The following is a 22,717-nucleotide window of genomic DNA, read 5'->3' on the forward strand; positions in this document are numbered from 1 at the left end:
CCTTGAGGTTACTTAGTTCATTTAGCATTCAAGTCCATTCCAGTGATTTCGGGTTTTTCTAGGGTAATCCAGACGTTTCTGAAATTCGTATACATATTGTACTTCCGTTTAATTCAATTTGGTCTTCGTAGTTTATTTGTCTAATGAATATATATTTCTTAGTACCGAAGGCGATATAGAGTTGGGCTGGGCTGAGTACTTCCAAAATTATCATCGAGCCAAACTTGAGAAGACGAACACGCATTCAAGTAATATCTATGTCATTCAAGTATTGCCATAGCTTTAGGGTTGATCTATTCACTTAAATTGTGTTCCATTACTTTTAAAGGTGTTCCAACACCTATGCTTATTTGGATTCCTTAATTAATCCAAGACATTTACTTAATATAGGCCATAAGGGTATTTTGGTAATTTTGGTGTTCAGTTTTATTCTATTCATTTCAAAGCTCGAGGATATCCCATTATTCCTGAGCTTGGTGGTATACTTGGGTCATTTTCATTATAGGGGTATTTTGGTCATTTTACTGATTCAATGTATTTTAATCTTTTTTCTTCCGTCCGATCTTACTATTAAATTTAATATTATCATTTATTTCAGTCCTTTCGAACAATTCTAACAGCAGAATACCCCCGATAAATTATTCTTCAGGTATTTACTCATTACTCGAATATTTCCGGGTCAAGTGCTTTCTCAGATTTTACAAACGGAATATCATGAATTTTTCTGTACAAAGACAGGATCTTAACAATTAAATTCGTACTTAATTGAGTTAAGTACAAATCCTCAAAGTACTTTCTCATTCAGGGTCAACTCAGACTATTTTACCTCTCAAGGGCATTTTTGTAATTTCTTAACCAGATAATTTCAATATTAGCTCTTAATGAAAATAATTATAATTTAGAGATCCTATGATCAATTGCTTTCCCGAACATTCTCTTATCTTGAAATGATTCCTTAATAGAATTCTAATATCTTGCACAAACCCTCTATGGTTTAAAAATCGGTTATCCGTATTTCGTAAGCAAAATCTAGCATTTCTTAAGCACATCTGTAGTTTTATCATATCAATATATCCTTTCAGAGTTATTAATCAACTTCCAGGGACAATTCTTGACATCTTACAACTTAAGGGTATTTTCGTAATTTTACCCTACCGGAGTATTATCATAATTTCCCATCCAAGTACCTTTAACATTTAACCTTTGATGAAATAAATTATAAGTTACAAATCCATGTTGATTTCTTTATCACTAAGCACAGAACTTGTAATTTAATTCTAACAATCCCTTAATTTCTTATAAAAATCATCTGAACCATAATTAATTACTGAACCCTTTTACCGTATTCAGATCGAGTGTAGAAACTAATTAACTACACAAATGAGACCAACATTATCTTAATTATGCATTTACCAATATTCACATGTTCCATAAAGCATAAAGATGTAGGAAAATATTACCTCGATTTTCGTGCAATACTGATCGACCATAAAATTCCATTCGAACACCTTTGATCTTCAAATCAACGTCCAATAATTCCTCAGATACATATCAACATAAATTATATAAAAAACGGAGCTTAATTACGATAAACGGATCGAATCGGGTGATAAATCAATGAAAAACAGCTTACCGGGTTCGAATTTGGCGAAACGGACTTCGGATTCAGGACGTCAAATGCATAAAATATGACTTTTCAGAAATTTGAAATTTTCAGTCAAAATCAAAGTCAACGGGTTTGACTGCCAATTTCGAGGCCTTCGGGTCCGAATTTCAAAAAACGGACTGCGGAATCGGATTTGGAATGTCGAAAAATGTCAGGATTGGTATACTCGGTCAAAGTTAAAGGTCATTTAATTCCCGGTCAAAGCCGGTCAAAATTTTGGTCAACAGTGGTCAACGTCGGTCAACGGGTCGAGTAAACGGGTCGGGTCGGGTTATAACCGGTCAAACCGGGAGCAAAACCAGTCATTTTTTTCTTTCCCACACGCAGTGGGGGTGCGTGAACAGTACCCTGAAGTCAAAAAATTCCCAAAAAATTTCTAAAAATTATTTTAAGAGATTTCGAGATACTTACAAAGCTTGGTTCAAATTTTTGAACGGCGGAGAGCTCGATTTCAATGAATCAGAAACTTTGACCGCTTCACCTCCTCACGCGCCGCCATCGACAGAGATCAAGGATGACACCGGCGGACTCGGAACGATGCAAGGAACACGATGGTGCGGGAGGTGTCGTAAACGGATCATCGGATCGTCGTGAATCGACGAAAAACCAATTGAAATCGAGTTATTACCGACGATACTTCCGACTGAAATTAACGACGAACGGCAACGATTCACGACGAAAAGTTTGAGGGGTTTTGTTCCTCGCTCGACAACGAACACGATGGTGGTTTCGGCTCGTTGATCGGAGGTCAGACGGCGAGTAGATCGGAGTTGAAAGGAGGGTTGTTGGAGAAGGGAAAACTGGAAAAATGAGAACCTGCGCACGGGGAGGGGGTTTATAATTCAACTCATAATAAAAATGGGTAAACCATGAGTTTAGCCACTGAATTTCCTGCACTTTATAAAACAGTCTGCCAACTTTAAAACTTTACAATTTAATCCACCGTTTCTTTCAAAATACCAATTAAATTCACCATTTTATAATTTCTTAAAATTTAACCCCTAAATTAGGGTGTTACAGTTATGTATCAGATTAAGAAGTTTTGGTTCAAAGTATTTATCGAATGTTGAGTTGGTGTAGGAGTACTTGGAGCTATAAGCTCAGATTTTAAGGCATTAAGTTTATTTGGTATTTTTGTTAAAAATATTTTTTTTGAAAATTTTTAAGAATTTCATAAGGCGTAAATATTGGTTCTATCAAGTTTTCTTTAATATTTTCTTTCGTTGTATTATTTTTTGGAGTGTGCTTCAACTAAACATTCAATATAATATAATTGTTTTTCTATGGAATGAAGATTTATATTCGCAAAATTATTTTTTCATCAGTTATTTTAATATCTTTTAATGAGATTTATTCTCTTGCATCAGGACTACTCATTTTTAAAGGACTTAGGGGTTGTTTGTTTACTACTGAATGGAACTATTCAGCGCTGAATGGAACTATTCAGCGCTGAATGTTGAACCGTTCAGCATTCAACGTGTTTGATTCTCACCTCTGAATGAAGACTGTGCTGAATGATTCAGCAAAACTGTAACCCCCTAGACCCGGCCTATGCGTTTCGACTAAGTCTAGTGGATCACATTAATAATTCTTAAAGACATTTTTCCGAAACCGTTGTTCTATCAACGAAAAAAAATCATATTTATAAATGACATTTATGAAATTATAATAGATTATACTATAAAAAACCAACTCATAATTGTGAGAAAAATAACAAATTAATTAAAACATGTCTTAAAATTCAAATTTCAATAAACCAATATAAATTAGCAAAAGGAGTATTCATTATAAAATCCAATACTTTTAAAATAAGGCTCATGTTACCATAATAGAGTCAACTTAAAAGATAAAACATTACAATACGATATACTTCAAGAGATATGTTGATCCTCCAAGTGCTTTATCCGAGTATCTAACCAACAGTATCTGAAAGGGAAAAATATTTTCGAAAAGTGAGCTAGGCTCAGTGTGTCCCAATAGTATAATAAAATCATAGTAGGTACAGTAAATGAGTAATAGTTCAAAAATTCATCATCTAACCATAATGAAGTTTAACTTTTGAACTCGTAATTTAAAACCCTTCACCTGTACACCATCCGCAATTCCCCAGAACTGCGTCCATAGGGCTTACCTTAAGCACTCAGCAGAAAGGAAGCCAACCTAAGAATAGGCTTTAGGGTCTGTATCCTTAAGTCCGTAGGGCTTACCATAAACACACAGCAAAGGGAGCCGACCTAATAAAGCATCTTGAGGCCCGTGGGCCTACCCAAGAGTCACATTAGGTCCATAAAGTTTACCAGCTTGATCAAAGCTATAACTCCGTAATGCAATCCAACGCAAAATCAGTATTTCAAAAAATACTATTTATGCAGTAAGCATAATTTCCATAATTTCATCATCAATATTATCATATACCAATGAAAACCAATCATATATCAGTCATATTTCATAAACCATCACCAGTAAATAGGTAGATTAATAAAACATTAAACTATAGCTTTCAATGTACCATATTTCAAAACATATAAAACAATAAAATAGTACATAGGGAACACACCTCGACAATAGATTCAAATAGTAGATCTAGTGATTGCTGGCTTCGCCACGCTCTGCTACTGTTTTCGAATCTAATCCATAATAACACTATATTACTAATGGGTAACAAAATTAATTTCTGAAATCATAAAATTTACGGGTCTTACGGGTGAATACTGGCACACGCGGCTTAACTGATCTAGAGGAGCTGGGTCGAGCTGTCGAACGGTCAGGAGAGTCTCTTGTACCTTCAAACATTAATAATTTATCAGTCCCTAGTCTTACTCAACTATTTAAATCTTAAACTCTTTAGTACATAAGAATTTTTTGGGTTTGACTATCAATTTGAAGGCTTTCGAGTCTGAATTTGACCAAACGGAGTGCGGAATCGGAATCAGGGCGTCGAGCAACGTAAAGTATGATTTTTCAAAAATTCAAATTCTTGGTCAAAATCAAAGTCAACGGGTTTGACTGATGATTTGGAGGCCTTTGGGTTTGAATTTGGCAAAACGAACTTCGGAAACGGATTTGACACGTCGAAAAACGTCAGAATAGGTATACTCAAACAAAATCAAAGGTCGTTTAATGGCCATTTAAAGCCGGTCAAAGTTATGGTCAAAGGGGTTCAATAGTCCACATTTGAAATTACAAAAATATCACCTTTATTAAAAAATAATTACCAAAATATCATCATTTTACAAATAATTCCCAAAATGTCATCGTTTTAAAATTAATTACCAGAATGTCATTGTTTTTAAAAAATTCCCAAAAGTCACCTTTTTTCAAAATAATTCCCAAAATGTGACCTTTTTCAAAATAATTTTTAAAATGTCACCTTTTTCAAAATAATTCCGAAAATGTTACTGGGTCGGGTCGGGTCAGACCGGTCAACCCGGTTCAGACCGGTTTGGACCGGTCAAGCCGGTCACAACATCACCCAGCCGTTCGCATATTTCCCCAGACCTCCTCCGGTCTACAAAAATTCCTGCAAAAATTTCCATAAATTATTTTAAGTGATTTTGAGTTACTTACCAACCTTGGTTCAAATTTTTGAACGGTGGAGAACTCGATTTCAACTCGGCCGAATCTTTGACCGCTCCACCTCCCACACGCGCCGCCGCCTATGGAGACAAGGACGACACCGTCAGACTCTGAATGACACCAGGAACACGATGGTGCGGGAGGTGTCGAAAACCGATCAATGATCGGAGATGAATTTAAGATTTTCTCGGCGGTGGTGCTAAAAAAACGTCGAGACTTTGACTCGAAATTCACGTCGTTTGGCAACGTTTCGCCATAATTGGTTTACTGGGTTTTGATCACGGGTCGAAGATGAACACGACGGTGGTTTCAATTTTACGATCGGAAGTCGGACGACGTCGGAATCGGACTTGAAAGAAGGGAGAAGGAGAAGGGAAATTGAAGAAAACACACATATAACATATAATCTGTCGACACTTCTTGGGTAAATTCAGGGCTTGGTTCCTGAATTTCCTTTACTTCTAAAATGGCAAATTTTACCAAATTACACTGATTTAATTTTTTTTTCAAATTTTCGGGGTTGTTACAAAAACACTGCTGAATTATTCAGCATTTAAGTACATTCTGAATGATTCAGTATTAAAGTACATTCTGAATGATTTAGCATTAAAGTACATTCTGAATGATTCAGAACCATTATCAAACATCATGTCACATTCAGAGCTAATTCATACAGAGCCATTGAATCATTCAGCACTTAATAATTCTGATTTAATAAAGAGCCCCTTACTCTTATTCCAACATTTTTATGAGTATATTGGACTTTTGTTAAAGGAGGATGTTGCGACTCAACTTCTCCTTTATTAGTTTGTCCTTTAGTATAATTTTTATTTTATTTACAAAGTCTAAAAAGTATTCTTCAAACCACTTAAAAAATTCTATATAAATTTTATGAGTATTCATAAACTCGGAATATTCTTGAAGGATCTCTTCCTTTTTATTTTTATAATTTTTAAATATTTTTCTTTTAATTGTTTATTTTTATTGGAATATAAATATTTTCAACACCATTTTTTATTGAAGATTATGTTGGTGACATTATTGACGAGTTATGGGGATCTCAATATGTCTAGCATTTGATGAACTTTCTGTTTGCCTAGTATATATAGATTGGACTGTTCTTGAGGAATTATCTATTCATTGTAAATTAGTTCTAAATGAATGTATAGAAGAGGTAGAAGTTCTAAAGCTATGGTGTTGATTTTTGTAAATGATATTAGAACAAAAAAGATAAATGTTCTAGTTATTATAAAATCTTGTTGTTCGGTATTTATTATTGATTCTTTGTATTTGTTTAATTTTTGAAAGTCTGAACTTAAACTAGCTATATCAAAAGAATATCATGGGGGCAATCTATTTGATTTATTAAATATTAATTCGATATTGTCATCTTGATGTTGAAAATTTTCTGTTAATGAATTATTTTTAATAGGAATTAGTTCTACAGGATTTGTAGCACCTTTTAATTTTCATACTAAAGTGAGGCCAGCCCTCCCTAATTGTTATCCCGCTCATTCTCTCATTTAGAACCTTATGCAAATGTTTATTAGTTTGTTAAGCTTCTCTATTATGGTCATTCTTTGCTCAAAGGTATTTCAATCATTTTTGTCTCTAAAGAGGTCTCTATGTGTTTCATGATTTTACGATGATTATTATGTTTGTTGTTCACTGACTTTAATATCGATACTTGACTCAGGTTCATTACTGGGTAGCGACAATCTAGTCACTCTTATCTTATTTCTCTTAAATACCCCTTGAATATGAAGGATGATTTATACATCCTCAGTTCACTAATGTACTCAAAATACACGATTCTGTTATTACATAATCTGACTTACTTATCGTACCGCTTCTCGGTACATCCTCAAAAATTATCCTCATTCTTAATTATTCGATACATGCTCAATTTAATATACTTGGATGTATTACACTTAATATGGTTACTTTAGTTCTAACCCGCTCATACGAGAGTTTTTAGGCCCTCTTGGTTATTTATGTCTCTCACGGACTAAGTTCCACCATTATGAATCATCCTCAACTCGTACTGACCTTAAAGAGGTCAAATCTAACTATCCAAAGTATGTAGTATTGATACTTTACTTGTAGTATCAATACCCTAGGGTCAAGTATCGATACCCCTATGAGTACCAATATAAAAATGGCATCTATTTGCTAAAAATTGGCCTAGTATCGATACCAAGTACCCTAAATATGATACTGTGGTGGAAATATCGATACTCTCCCCCTTAATATCGAGACTCCCTACTATAGATGCCCATATTTTGTCCTAGTTCATTCAGTATCGATGCTCAAACCTAGAAATGCATTGTTTAAGCTCGGAAAACATCCTAAAATCATCCAAATATCTTAGTTTGGCACCTAATCATGTGCTAAATATTTAGGAAGTTACTTAGAGTATAAAGTGTCATAAAACACATGTTTCACATAAAAAAACCTTCATTTAATCATGAAATCAAGCATAAACTCTAAACTGCTCAAATACTCAAATCTTAACAAAGCAGCATGCTTATGAAACCCTTAACGTCACAAAGGATTAGAAATACACTACATTGTTGTTAGAATCCCAAAATAAAGTTCCTTTAGCTAGCTATCACTCTCATCTTAAAACTTTGTTGATTTTTCACCCTTTTCTTTAGCCAAGCATGAAGACAATGATTTCTTAACACAAGATGGAAATGAGTAAGATTAAGGATGAATTTGAAGCTTAAAGATGTATTGGAGAAACCCCAATTACTTACCTTGAGTTTGGCCCTTACTATAGATGAGAAAGATGAAACTAAGAGAGAAGAATGAATGAATAGAATAATGATGGGAGAACCCACACCCAAACTTGGTATAAAACCCCTAAATACCTCTTTATTTTTTAAAAATAATCTAATTGCACTTTTGGTCCTTCATATTTTTCATTTTATGAAAAAAAATTATGACTTTTTAAGCTCAATTCACAACCAATTAAGCCCGCAATTTAATTACGAACTCCACGAGGTTCACATACATCTCAGGTAATCTCAAAACTATTAGTACAATATTTGGGGTGTTACAACAATTATAGTATTATTTTAACAAAGATAGTTAAACCAGAACTCAGAAATCTTTTGAAAATCTTAGAATTATGTGTTCTTTCTTAGCTCGAATACATGATGTCCCATTGATTTGAAGATGAGTATTAAAATTGGTGGTTTGATTTAATAAAATTTGTTTTGATAGAAAAATCAATTGGTGGTTTGATTTAATAAAATTTGTTTTGATAGAAAAATCAATTGGTGGTTTGATTTAATAAAATTTGTTTTGAAAAAATATAAAAAACTGAAATAAAAAACTTAGAGATATTTTGATTTAGAGAGAATTTTATTCTTTGAATGAGAGAAATGAGATTGCACCTTCCAACTTAAAATTAGAGCGTTTTTTATAAAGAGCTTCATCCTCTTTTTACAATTTAGTTCCAGTCGATGGAAATGACTAAAGTTGTACAAGAATTCAAAAGATAATTCATAATTTAAAATGACGAAATGTTGAACAATAATTTTATCTAATGTCCGTCCTTTTGCATTATAATATGAACACCTTTGACTACTTGATGCTTGAGTTCTTTGAGCCATCATAACTTACTATTCATCCTTGTCTTCATGAACAATAATGCTTTGCTTCAATTCTTTAAATTATCATGGCTTATTATTTATCCTTGTCTTGGTGTTGTAGGGAATCTTGCATGTTTTTCATTTTTTTTATTTTTGGTCTTGATAATTTCGACGGTGGTGGTGTCTTTTGTGAGATCCATTGTTTAATTGATGATGTTTGTTAGTTTCCTCTTCATTTTCTGATTCAAATTCAAAACTCATTGAACTTAGTATTTTTGTCATCAATTTATTGTATTCCTTCTTGCTTTTCGCTTGAGCTAATATCGTCCTAGCATTCGATTTTGCTTGTAAAAATTTTATTGCACCTTTTTCTAGAGAGGTTGATTTGTAGATACTTAAATTTTTAACAAAGAAATTATTCAAATATTTGGAGTCATATTTTTCATCATTGAATTTGTCCCACTATTTGATCTTGAAAACTTGGATCAAATATGGAATCCTTAAGTAAGCATCACGTTCATATTCATAACTGCGGGAAACAATCCAGGAATGCATAATTTTGAGAGAAAAAAAGATAGGATAGATGTGTTTTTGGTAGAATTCAGGTTTGTGTTTGTTAAAGAACTTGGACCAAAGGTCTTGGATTTTTTAGGATAATATTTCAAAAGATGGCTCATACTAATTCACCACTCTTGAAACCAGTTAGAAATTTATAGTATGATCCATATTTGAAATATATGAGCTATGAATATATGCTTATTATTCATCATGCTACAAATCAAGTTGCACGGTAATCCCAATAAGAAAAATGGGTACAATGAAAGAAATTTAGAAAATGATGTTGGAAACTTTGATGATTTGGGCTGTAAAATGGATAATAAAATTTGAATCTTTTAGATCAATGTAATATTTAAACATCACAAATCCTATTTGGATTAATTTATTCATATAGTATTCATAGGTTTTCCTCATATTTATTGGCATAAAATGTCATCTGTTAAAAATTTGTTTAACCAAAATGTGTGGAGAATTACTAGAAAAATCAAAATCATCATCTAACGGAAGAATTTGTTCAACATTGTTATTTGAAAAAAAATTACTCTGAAGATTTTTTAGCAAAGTTTTGTGAAACTACTTCTTATTTTGAAAACAATTCTTGAAGAGATGTTTGTTTTGAAACATTTGTGAGAGACTTTGGCTTATGTAAAATAATCTCTCTATTTTTTAAATCTTTACTCTTTCAGCAACAATTTTTTGGGGAGGACTTTCGTCCTTCTTTTGTGCAAAATCCATTGCAGCTTATGGAGATTGAGAAAGAAATTTAATCCAATTTTTGACTTGAGATGACATCTCATTTGGATCTTGAACATCTTGGAGTGATGCACTAGTTGAAGATTTTGATGAAGAAGTTTCTTCTTTGTTTCTTTTTAGAAAATTTCAAACCAGGATTTAATTGGTTTTGCTAAAATTGATTTTTTTTTGCATGGTGCTTCTTGCGTTTTCCTTTTTCTTTTATCTCTCAATTTAGGGTTATGATTGGACGAATATTTATAATATTATTATATCTTAAATTAAAAACAAATCACATAACTACCTTGCTTACATTTAGCAAATCCTATAAGCCTAAATATAGTTGAAACATATGTTCCAGAAATAGGATATGGAGGAATTTTAAGACAAGTCGAAAATAGAAAATAGTAGACAATGCAATTTACGTCTAAGCCGAGAGGATTATGATTTATTTACACAATATAATTTTTTTTTAGTTTTACATAAGTTTAAGATTGATTGGAAGAATGAAAATATATATTAAATTTGGTCTTTATTCTTTTCTAGTAAATATCCTCCCATTATAACAATGAGTTCAAAAAGAATTATGATAGCGTGGAATTGAAACCAACCTATAATAAACTATGACTGTTAATTAAATCTCAAAACTGTTACTTCAAATGTTCTGTTAATCTATAATGTTATTTGAAATAAATTATCGATTTGATGAGAAATAAGTAAATGTTTAAGGTTGAAATTTTACGTAGAATTATGTCATAGAAGTTTTGTTTGTAATTTAAGATTTATATATATATATATATATATATATATATATATATATATATATATATATATATATATATATATTCTAGAAAAACTTGGTTTGATTATCAAGCTCGTGCCTTTTTACTTGGAAAAGGAAAACGCCGTCACTGGCCAACTTCGTTTTTACTTAGGCTTCGGTTGTCCTCCTCTTTTGACCCACCATTTTCTTTTCTCTTTGCTGTAATTTTTCTTATTTTGCCAGTGGTTTAGGTTCTGGTATTCTAGAATAGGTCAAAGTTATTTAATTATGCGTCTAATTTTGGTATAATGACAACTTAACAATAATTTGGACCTATAATTAAGTGGCCTTAGATGTAATTGTTTTCCAAGAGTAACAATCCGAGACGAAGTTGGAACTTGAAAAAAGTAAAAGAAAGAATCAAATTCTTTTAAAAATAAAAGAGAATTATTGGAAATAAAATACTATGTATTTTGATCCTATGATAGGAATTAGTTGAGGTCTGTCGCTGCACAATTTTCTTAAAATAGATTTTTCAGTCACTCCTTGGTGCTCGTGATTTTTGGTTGTCTGTCTCCCAAAATACAACAATTAGATGATCACCTATAGTAGCACAACAGTAGATATCACGAACTTTCCTTACCTTCGACTATCACCGTAAAACCTAAGGGAAAAGGGATATTTTCTGAGAATGAGAGAAAATATTTTCAAGAGAATAAACTTCTTAAATTATGAGTTGTGAAAAAACTGAGAGATTTTATCAGTATTTATAAGGGAATTTCGAGAGAGTTTGTGATCATAAATTGAGGACGTATGATGTCATTAACTCAATATATAAATATGACGTGTATGATAAATAATATATATATATTTCGAGCACCAGCAGCTGCAGCAGGGTGATTGGACGTTCATTGTCAAATGGTTAAGAATATTAAATAGAATAAATACTAATTTATAATCACATTAACTTAATAAAAAAATATATTATATTATTGCAATCTTAAAAAAATAACTCAAACTAAAAGTGATATACTATGATTAAAATTAATTGAGTTTCCGTACCTAAATAAAGTATGGGTCAAAGAGGTTTAAATATACAAATAATTGATTTTTAAATAATGATGAACAGACTAAAAATTAAGGGTAATGTGCAGATTCAACACATTTATTTATTATTCTTGATAATTTAGCGTGATATATCCTGTATTAATTTGTTTTATATCAGATTTATTAGAGTTCTAACATCAGTTGGGGACCTAAAGCCAAGTTCAGGGGTCTAAAGGAGTCCTCCATTCCTAGGACCTACAAAGTTTCGGATCAGTTACACCTTTTATCATTTAGTCCTCCATTCCTAGGCCATAATCCATTTGAGAGCACCTGTAGGGAACCTGCAAAGCAGTTCCGAAACCAGAATTCTCATGCAAAGTTGCAGAGACATCGAGATCATCCTCGGTGAACCATGGCAGCAATAGAGTCGGTGCATCGACCAAGTCCATTATCTCTTCATCATCGCCAGCTACTTGTACATCACTTCTTCAAAAGAGGGTGTAAATTTTTTCTTATGACGGCCTTAACATCTAATCGGCCGAAGTCTGCTTCTGCTCTGTTGACAGTCATTTTCGTCCAGTCCTTTTTATATTATTATTATTATTATTATTAATAAATAATAAATTTTATTACAATAGATATTTACAAACCGGAACCCATTTGACCCGATCCAGAACCTAGTAGCAAGGGTTTCCCACACTTTTCCTCCAACCGTCCAAGTGTTCCACTCCAACACTGCCATGCCGCCGCCTCAGTAGAAGACTCCAGAAGAAGCAAGGAGAATCGCACACCTCACTCCCTATAGTGAGTCACCATTGTAGATCCGGTGACTCACCAAAATGAACAGTTGTTTGAAGCTTTCCGAGGCCTATAAAAAGCCTTGAAAACCTACAAAAAAAAATAACAACAACAAGAACGCGAAGAGAAGCAACAGACGACTGAGAGAAACGAACACAGGAAGCAAAAGAAAGGAGAAGAGATCTTACCACCGTTGAAGCTCAAACATCATCGGAAAAGTGATTTTACCAAAGGTAAAATCTCAGATCTAGTCTGATTGACTAGCTTTTAGCGAAAAAGAAACTTAGATTCGGGTCGAAGGAAAGCCGATCTACGTTTTGAGGTATTTTTTATTTTTTTTGGGCTATCGTGAATAGTGACCGACGACCGGAATAGTGTTCAGTGGTGGTCGAAAGGTGGCCGGCCGGTGACCGGCTCTCCCTCCGGTGAGGGAGTTTAGAGAGAAGGGGAGCTTCTCTCTCTTTAGAGAGAAGCAAACTATATCGTTTTGGGGAAGGGTTTATGCGTAATTTCTTAAATACGCAAATCATGTCTGTGGTCCATGTACTTTGTATGCATTACAATTTAATCACTAGAATTGATTTTTGTGCACTATAATTTGGTTTTTAGATTTTATTTTATTTTATTTTATTTTAATCATTAATCGCATATTTACATATATTTAGGGTAAATAATATATTTAGTCTCTGATGCTTTAATTATTTATATTTTAATCTCAAATAGTCATTTAGGGTTAAATTACACTATTAATAATTATATTTTATAATATTTTGAATTAAGACCATTAATTTATATATTTTTATAATTTAATCACTGAGGTTTAATATTTTTAATTTTAAATAATATTTTAGGATTATTTACACTAATAATATCTAGATTTCATGATATTTAGAATTAGGATTTTTAATTTTGATATTTTACAATTTTAATCCTTTAGTTTTAAAATAATAATTTTAAATATTATTTTTAGAATTATTTACTATTATAATACTTTGCATATTAAGTATTTATTAATAGTAACCTAAATTTTCATTATTTTTAATCATTAAATTTATTATTTGTGTTTGGGTTATTTTATTTTATACAATAAATTATAAAATATTTTCTTAACTTATTAGGAATTTATTTTAAATAATTTGTTGGTATAAAATAATATCCTTAATATTTTTATGGGATCATAAATTGAAATTAAATACAAATTTGTTAATTTGTTGCAAAGACATTAATTAATAAACAAGGTACCAATTTTGGGCGTTGTGGGAATACTAATCTTTCCTCACACGTAACCGACTCCCGAACTCATTTTCTGGTAAGCAGACCCTTTTTGTGTTATTTTAATATTATTTTTATAAATTTTATTAAAATAACATAACATTTTTTGTGACCAATCACATCTTAATAAAATGATTGGTGGCGACTCTATAAATTGTGTTTTATCTTATACCAGAAGAAAAACACTCACTTTTTCGAGACGAGATTTAGAAAGCAACAACACTTGTTTTCGCCAGGCGAAATACCGTCTCGACAACTTGGTGACTCTGCTGGGGACTTTTAGAGAGTCAGGCCATTAGTCAATTAATAAATTGTCTTTACAAATAAAATTACAAGTTCGTTCTAATTTGGTTTTTGATCCCTTGTTTGGTTTTAAATAAGTTTTGTTTGCATTTTGACTCTTAATTTGCTTAACCACTAAATAGTTGTACTAATCTGTTTGCTAATGTTTTCAGATTAAATAATTGTTCAGGGTCTTGAGTTTTATGTTCGGTGTTGTTTGCTTTGTTTTCGCTTTTCCTCACACATTGCACAACTACATTTGTATAACATGAGCTAAAACTCCGCTCTATACCATTTAGCTTGAATGAGAAACTACTCCCTCGTGTGGTTTTCACCTCCGTATGGGATAGGGGACCATTTTTTAAGCTCACACCTTATATTCCTCCTGTGGTTTTCACCTCCGTTTGGACTTAAGGAAGTGTGTTCCTTTGAATTGAACTTAATCCGAAAGTCTGTAATGGACCAGGATTGAGGGTTTGACAGTCCAAGAGGATACCAACAAAGGACAATTCATTGACTTTTTTTTACCCTAGAGCCAAAACCCAGCATATAATAAAGCCTAGAACTGAAGTCTAGGTGGAGCCTAACCTGATTAAGTTTTATAAGATTAAGTACACAAGGAAAAGCATGTTGTGTCTTTCAATTTACACATTATTACTTTATTTTCTGAATAAATGCATGTGAACTAGAAATCATGCGGTTTAGGTTATTTTTCCAAACAAAGCATGTAATTAGAAAGCATGAGGTTAGGATGTGGTTTTTCTTACAAACCAGTTTTTGTATATATTCTGAAAATGCATATATTAATTGTTCTGTTTGCATTTGCATAATCATGACATATTCAAGGGTGTTGATTCATGATTGATGTTCATATAGAAGGCTAGAAATATAGAACGAATAGTCCTACATGAAGTAGAAAATAATGTAGATGTATCTGTAATATGTTTAAAACTTCGTTTTAGTATAAAAGTTGTTCTAAGGAATCAGTTCAGTATCAACACCTTTTTGCATACGTGCATTTGCATTGCACAATTCACATTCTTATTTTTGCATTTCTGTTTTTTTTTACATTCATATCTTTGCATTTGCATTCGCATCTTTACGTTTGTATTTATATTTTCATTTTTTGCATTCGCATCTTTGCATAATTACATTTTGTTTCAAATTATTTTACATACATTTAATCATAAAAATATGGGAATAATTTGTGGAGGATTCCATGAAGAATTTCCAAAATCAAATTGGAGCTAACTTGATCTTCCTAGAGAAGGATAAGAGTTATGAATAAGATTTTATCAAGGGTTGGTAGAATCAAGAAACTCCAAGAGCAAATTATCAAGATTCAACAAAAAATGAATGATCAAGCAAAGAGGTTTCAGGACGATTCAAAAGAGAAAATGACAAAACAAATGGATATGGTGAATATTGTGATCCATGGAGAGAAAATCTTAGAGGATCTCGTTGTAACAGATTTGAATGGGTTTATGAATGTTAGTGGTATAACCAATGCAATGGAAACAAATGACCAAGAACTTGTCAAGAAATGTGGAAATCCAATAAGTCTCCAAAAATCAGGTATGATCCTAGAAAAGGCGACAAAGATCAAGTTGAAGCGAAGTATAGAAGAGGTTAAAAGGCTATTGAAGAAAGCTAAGAAAAGCAAAAAGAAAATAATACATCTCATTCCAATTCCAATCTCATATTCAGATTTATTACCATTTTGTTTTGAAAATGACCTCATAACACCAATTCCTCCAAGGCCTAATACTTATTTGCGTCCAGATTGGCAGGGTGTCAAGAATTCATGCAATTATCATTCTGGAGAGTTTAGTCACTCTACGGAGAATTGTAGGGTTATGAATTTAAAGGTCCAAAACCTCATCACGAAGGAATCGTGTCATCCTTAAATAACCAGACGTCCTCATCACGAAAGAACCGTGTTACCTCAAATATCTTCAAAGATGGCCAGATGGCCTCATCACGAAGGAACAATGTCATCTACCAATCAGAACTCCTCATCACGAATGAGTCGTGTCATCCTTAAATAACTAGACATCCTCATCACGAAAGAAGTATGTTATCTCAAATATCTTTAAAGATGACTAGATGTCCTCATCATGAAGGAACTATGTTATCTCAAATATCTTTAAAGATGACCAGATGTCCTCATCACGAAGGAACAATATCATCTACCAATCAGAACTCCTCATCACGAAGGAGTCGTGTCATCCTTAGATAACCAGACGTCCTCATCACGAAGGAACTGTGTTATCTCAAATATCTTCAAAGATGGCCAAATGTCCTCATCACGAAAGAACAATGTCATCTACCAATCAGAACTTCTCATCACGAAGGAGTCGTGTCATTCTTTGATAGCCAAAAGTCCTTATCACAAAGGAACCATGCTATCTCAATTTATCTCTAAACATGACCAAATGTCCTCATCATGAAGGAACAATGTCATACACCAGTTGGATCTCTCCCATGAAAAATGGAACGGATTTCCCATCAAAACATTAAGTCAACTGGACGAAAATTCATTTTCTTTTTATCTTTGTTCTATTCTTGTTAACACAAAAATGAGTAAAGAGGGGTAAATGTCGACAGTCATTTTCGTCCCGTCCTTTTTATATTATTATTATTATTATTATTATTATTAAATAATAAATTTTATTACAATAGATATTTACAAACCGGAACCCATTTGACCCGATCCAAAACCTAGTAGCAAAGGTTTCCCACACTTTTACTCCAACCGTCCAAGTGTTCCACTCCAACACTGCCATGCCGCCGCCTCAGTAGAAGACTCCAGAAGAAGCAAGGAGAACCGCACACCTCACTCCCTATGGTGAGTCACCATTGTAGATCCGGTGACTCACCAAAATGAACGGTTGTTTGAAGCTTTCCGAGGCCTATAAAAAGCATTGAAAACCTATAAAAAATAACAACAACAAGAACGAGAAGAGAAGCAACGGACGACTGAGAGAAACGAACAAAGGAAGCAAAAGAAAGAAGAAGAGATCTTACCACCGTTGAAGCTCAAACATCATCAAAAAAGTGATTTTACCGAAGGTAAAATCTCAGATCTAGTCCGATTGACTAGCTTTTAGCGAAAAGAAGCTTAGATTCGGGTCGAGGGAAAGTCGATCTACGTTTTGAGGTATTTTTATTTTTTTTCGGCCACTATGAATAGTGACCGATGACCGAAATAGTGATTGAAATAGTGTTCGACGGTGGTCGGAAGGTGACCGACCGGTGACCAACTCTCCCTCCGGTGAGGGAGTTTAGAGAGAAGGGAGAGTTTCTCTCTCTTTGGAGAGCTTCTCTCTCTTTGGAGAGAAGCAAAATAAAGAAATGAGAGAAAATGAGGATTTTAGACCATTTAAGGCATATTTATATCTTCCTCAAAACTACGTCGTTTTGGGGGAAGGGTTTCTGCGTAATTTCTTAAATGCACAAATCATGTCTATGGTCCATGTACTTTGTATGCATTACAATTTAGTCACTAGAATTGATTTTTGTGCACTATAATTTGGTTTTTAGATTTTATTTTATTTTATTTTATTTTAATCATTAATCGCATATTTACATATATTTTAGGGTAAATAACATATTTTAGTCTCTGATGTTTTAATTATTTATATTTTAATCCCGAATAGTCATTTAGGGTTAAATTACACTATTAGTAATTATATTTTATAATATTTTGAATTAAGACCATTAATTTATATATTTATACAATTTAATCACTGAAGTTTAATATTTTAATTTTAAATAATATTTTAGGATTATTTACACTAATAATACCTAGATTTCATGATATTTAGAATTAGGATTTTTAATTTTGATATTTTACAATTTTAATCCTTTAGTTTTAAAATAATAATTTTAAATATTATTTTTAGAATTATTTACTATTATAGTACTTTGCATATTAAGTATTTATTAATAGTAACCTAAAATTTTATTATTTTTAATCATTAAAGTTATTATGTGTTTTGGGGTTATTTTATTTTATACAATAAATTATAAAATATTTTCTTAATTTATTAGGAATTTATTTTAAATAATTTGTTGGTATAAAAAATATCTTTAATATTTTTATGGGATCATAAATTGAAATTAAATACAAATTTGTTAATTTATTGCAAAGGCATTAATTAATAAACAATGTACTAATTTTGGGTGTTGTGGGGTGCTAATTCTTCCCCACACGTAACCGACTCTCGAACTCATTTTCTGGTAAACAAACCTTTTTTGTGTTATTTTAATATTATTTTTATAAATTTTATTAAAATAACATAATATTTTTGGTGACCAATCACACCTTAATAAAATGATTGGTAGCGACTCTAAAAATTGTGTTTTATCTTATACCAGAAGAAAAACACTCATTTTTTCGAGACGAGATTTAGAAAGCAACGACAGTTGTTTTCGCCGGGCGAAATACCGTCTCGACATGCTCGACTTTCAGTTGTTCATCGAATTCTCATCAACATCGATCATATGTCGATAACAAATAATATGGTCATCCAAAGAAGCTAATCGATCATATGTCGATAACAAATAATATGGTCATCCAAATAATACCGCCCATTTTAAGATGTAGAAGCCTTTGGGGAAGGAAATCGAATTGGATGCCAACGGGACCGGGTATGAGGAAAGGAATGCCGAGTGTCACACCCAACACTCTTTCAGGGTGGATAACAGATACCATGAATGCAGGCACGGAACCAAAGTCCTTCCCTACGAGAAAAGCCTGCATGTTTTTCCTTATAGTTGAAGCTAAATTGCATAATGTATAAATACAACATGGTTTTCAAACTATAGATTAATAATAATATGCACAAGAGGAAAAATATCATCGACAAGGTCGTTGAAGTTAGCTTTTTCCGGCTCCAGTGGATGGTCCGAGAGCCCATAGCCCCCTGAAATCAAAAGCACCAGTTCGGAAGCCAGCATTAACGACGGCAATCATCTGGTGCCTCCATGTGTACCAAATTTCAGAGAAGCCATGCAGGAAAAGAACCACCTTAGGACCTGCACATTATTGTCAGAAAATGGAACTGAATCGATCCTTAACACAGAACATCGATTCTAGTTTACTTCAAAACTCGATGTTCAATGTGTTGTAGCTTGTTCCAATCCGTGCAACGTGAAGCTTTAATCCTCGAACTTACATGGCTATGCTCAATCTTTTCCATTTTTTATTGGTCAAAGGATACTGGTTTCTCGTTTATTCATGGACTGAGATGAAAACTAATACCATCTTCTGCGAGAACTGAACTGACATTCCAATAACCATTGGTCACCGGCATCATTTGATGCCGCCACGAAAGCCAAATCATGTCTCGGAATTCAGACAAATGCCAAATCATTTGAACCAAGTAAGTTGAATCTAACATTGATTCTATGATCCAGAAAGCAAATCTTAACCAAGCAACACAATAGAAAGTGAACACAATCTTTAACATTATATATTGAAGATTTGTATGAACATGAATCGACACAAACATGTTACTTTCTAACCGTTTACGATTGGTCTGCAGAAATTGAATATAGATACAGTGAAGTATTCGACTAGAATCCAATCTATGTCTAACATTAATACTACTAAATTCTCATGGATTTAGAGAGAAACAAAACTGTATACGAAGTGCAGAGAGAAAAAATTACTTCAAACATGCTTCTTGCAGTAATGATGCACCTCAAATGACACTATGGTTCCTCCTTTGGGAAACCAACTCATTGAGCTTCACAGACATCCAGGGAGCTACTAAACGTTCTCTTTATAAAATCCGACACTTGCAGGCCGGTGACCGAGGATAGCTCTTTGAATGGTGTAAATTTTCATATGATTCCTGCTTTTTCCACTTAGATTCTACCTTGAAAAATGAAGTAGAACCCTCAATTACTCAAGCTTTCTGTACTAAATGTTCGGAGTCTCCCATCTCGACTTCACTTCCTTGCCATTCATTATGATTTTGGAAAAGCAACTCAATCTGTTCCAATGATTTTCCCTTGGTCTCGGGAACACATTTGTAAGCAAAAAGAACAGAAAGGACTGAAAACAATGCAAAGAGGAAGAATATTCCGGCAATTGTAATTGAACGAGAGAGGGAGAGGAACGACATGGCGACAAGGCCACTGCATACCCTGTTACCTACAGCACCGAGAGCAGACGCTTGAGCTCGCAACCTCAAGGGAAAGATCTCGGAAGTCAAAATCCAGCAAATAGGACCCATTCCCACTGAAAAGAAAGCTACATTACCGCAAACACACAAGATCACCAGCGCAATTCCGAGCTGCCCGTTCCCCACTAAGCCAAGGGTAAGGCTTAAGGTCAATAAACAGACGGTCATCCCAATTGTGCTCACATAGAGCAAGGGCTTCCTCCCTACTCTATCAACAAGAAATGTAGCAATCAATATAAAAGCAGTCTTTGTAACACCCACAGCAACAGTTGCAGCAAGAAGTTTAGAGTTGTTCTTAATCCCGGCCTCCTTGAAGATTTCGGGACTGTAATAAACAGTTGCATCTATTCCGGTGATTTGTTGGAAACACTGGATTCCAAATCCAGTGATCAGCATCCGACGAACTGGAGGAGAAGGACTTAGCAGTTCACGCCACACAGCTTTCTCTTCACTCTTCTCTCCATTAGAAATTCCAGCGGCAGCAACTATTTCTGAGAGCCTGTCATCCACCTCTTTCTCGTTTTCAATTGTTTTTAGTAGCACAGATCTTGCTTCTTCGACTCGGTTCTGCATGACTAACCACCTCGGCGATTCCGGTATGATAAAAAGTGCAACCCCTATGAACACTGAAGGCAAAATTCCAACAGCCAGCATCACCCTCCAGTTTGTATGAACTGAGAGACCTGAAAATGCATAATTCGAGACATAACCAAGCAAAATTCCTAGATTTATGAAAATCTCAGGGAAGGAGGTAAGAGAGCCTCTATCAACAGTAGGTGATATCTCGGCGATATAGACAGGAGAAATCATGACTCCAAAGCCTATACCAACACCAGCCAAAATCCGTCCGATCATTAGTATTTCGAACGAAGGTGCAAGCGTCATGATAGCAGCACCGATTTGAAACACAACAGCTGCAAATGCCATTGTCCACTTTCTACCAATAATATCAGATGTCCTGCCGCCTGCTAAGCTACCCAGAAGCGAAATGATACTCAAAATCCCAACTAGAACTTCTTCTTGTACCTCGGTTATCTTCAGATCTTCCTGTATGAATATAATGGCTCCACTCATTACACCTACATCTGTTCATAAAAGATAAACTCTTAGCTTCAAAGTACACAAAAACTGCTAACAGCTGCAACACAATCAAAGCAAATATGTTCAAAATGGATTTCCAATACAATCCTCAACGAAGACATCGATGAGCAATAAGAACATACACAAGCTACAAAAAAACTAAGATTTGCTTATGATGATAGAATAAAAAGAAACAGATTTTGAGCCAAAATGGTGAATTTTAACCATTTACCTAATTACAAAATACGCAGAAAGAAAAAAGTGCAGGCTTGACTCATGAAGCAACCAAAGCAAATAGAAAAAATATGATGGATGAAGAGAGAAAAAAATCTACCATAGCCAAGAAGAACATTGTTGAGAGAAGCAAATACGGCACAAGCAAGAACATATTTCCTGATACTTCTCTTCCTCTCAAGCTGTTGATGATGAAGATTCAAAGCATCATCGTCAACATCATCCGATGGCTCAGAATCCATCCTCCTGTAGTTTTTCTTGTTCCCCAAAACCAAACCCATTTCCCCTCCCCCGTTTTCTTGGACACCCACCAACCCCATAGCGCTCACCTTGCCTGTTTGAACTCACAAAAAACAGACCCAGAAACAGAAGTTCCTATAAGGTCAATTATGCAATGAATTGGGTTTTCAGATCTAAAAGCTAGAAAGGAAGGAAGATTAGGAAAGTCCAAGTAAAGGCGGGTCCTCTCCTTTCTTTTTATCAGGCAAGCAAGCCAAGTGGTTTTCTCCAAAGTCCAAAGCTTAATTACATATGCAAATGAACATAAATATATATATATATATATATATATATATAGTCAACATCACAAGCTCTTGTATATAAACAGCACAGGTCTAAAGAGTGTAAAATGTGCAAAGTTAACATTTCTGCCAAAAATTTATGGTAGGCGTTTTCGAAGCAATCCTGTGGTTTTTCTGGCATAAATGCCTTTGAATTGTCTGAATTTTGATTCCTTGATTTGGAATCTAACATATGGAATCCATGTCTGTTGAGATAATTTTCACCAACGAGAACAGACAAAGACATCTCTCTCCTTTAATTACTACTAATAACGTAACAAAAAGTCGGTTCATTTGTTTCAAATCATACAAGGCAAAATATCATGATTGTTTTAATTCCATTTAGGCCACTGGTG

The 22,717-nt window shown here is 33.6% G+C and overlaps 1 protein-coding gene and 1 pseudogene across 1 annotated transcript; both read right to left on the reverse strand.

The window, feature by feature from the left end:
- Positions 1–12,231: 12,231 nt before the first annotated feature.
- LOC120129257 lies at positions 12,232–19,497 on the reverse strand (annotated as a pseudogene).
- A 401-nt stretch (positions 19,498–19,898) lies between these two features.
- Positions 19,899–22,308, reverse strand: LOC120129192 (probable polyol transporter 4). Its single transcript, XM_039146767.1, has 2 exons — positions 21,902–22,308; positions 19,899–21,572 (listed from the first exon to the last, which is right to left on the reverse strand). Exons 1-2 carry the CDS (start codon positions 22,119–22,121, stop codon positions 20,209–20,211), a joined length of 1,584 nt encoding a protein of 527 aa, XP_039002698.1. The 5' UTR covers positions 22,122–22,308; the 3' UTR covers positions 19,899–20,208.
- Positions 22,309–22,717: the final 409 nt, after the last annotated feature.

The sequence above is a fragment of the Hibiscus syriacus genome, unplaced genomic scaffold (assembly GCF_006381635.1).
Source record: "Hibiscus syriacus cultivar Baekdansim isolate YM2019G1 unplaced genomic scaffold, ASM638163v2 tig00110483_pilon, whole genome shotgun sequence".
NCBI classification, from domain to species: domain Eukaryota; kingdom Viridiplantae; phylum Streptophyta; class Magnoliopsida; order Malvales; family Malvaceae; genus Hibiscus; species Hibiscus syriacus.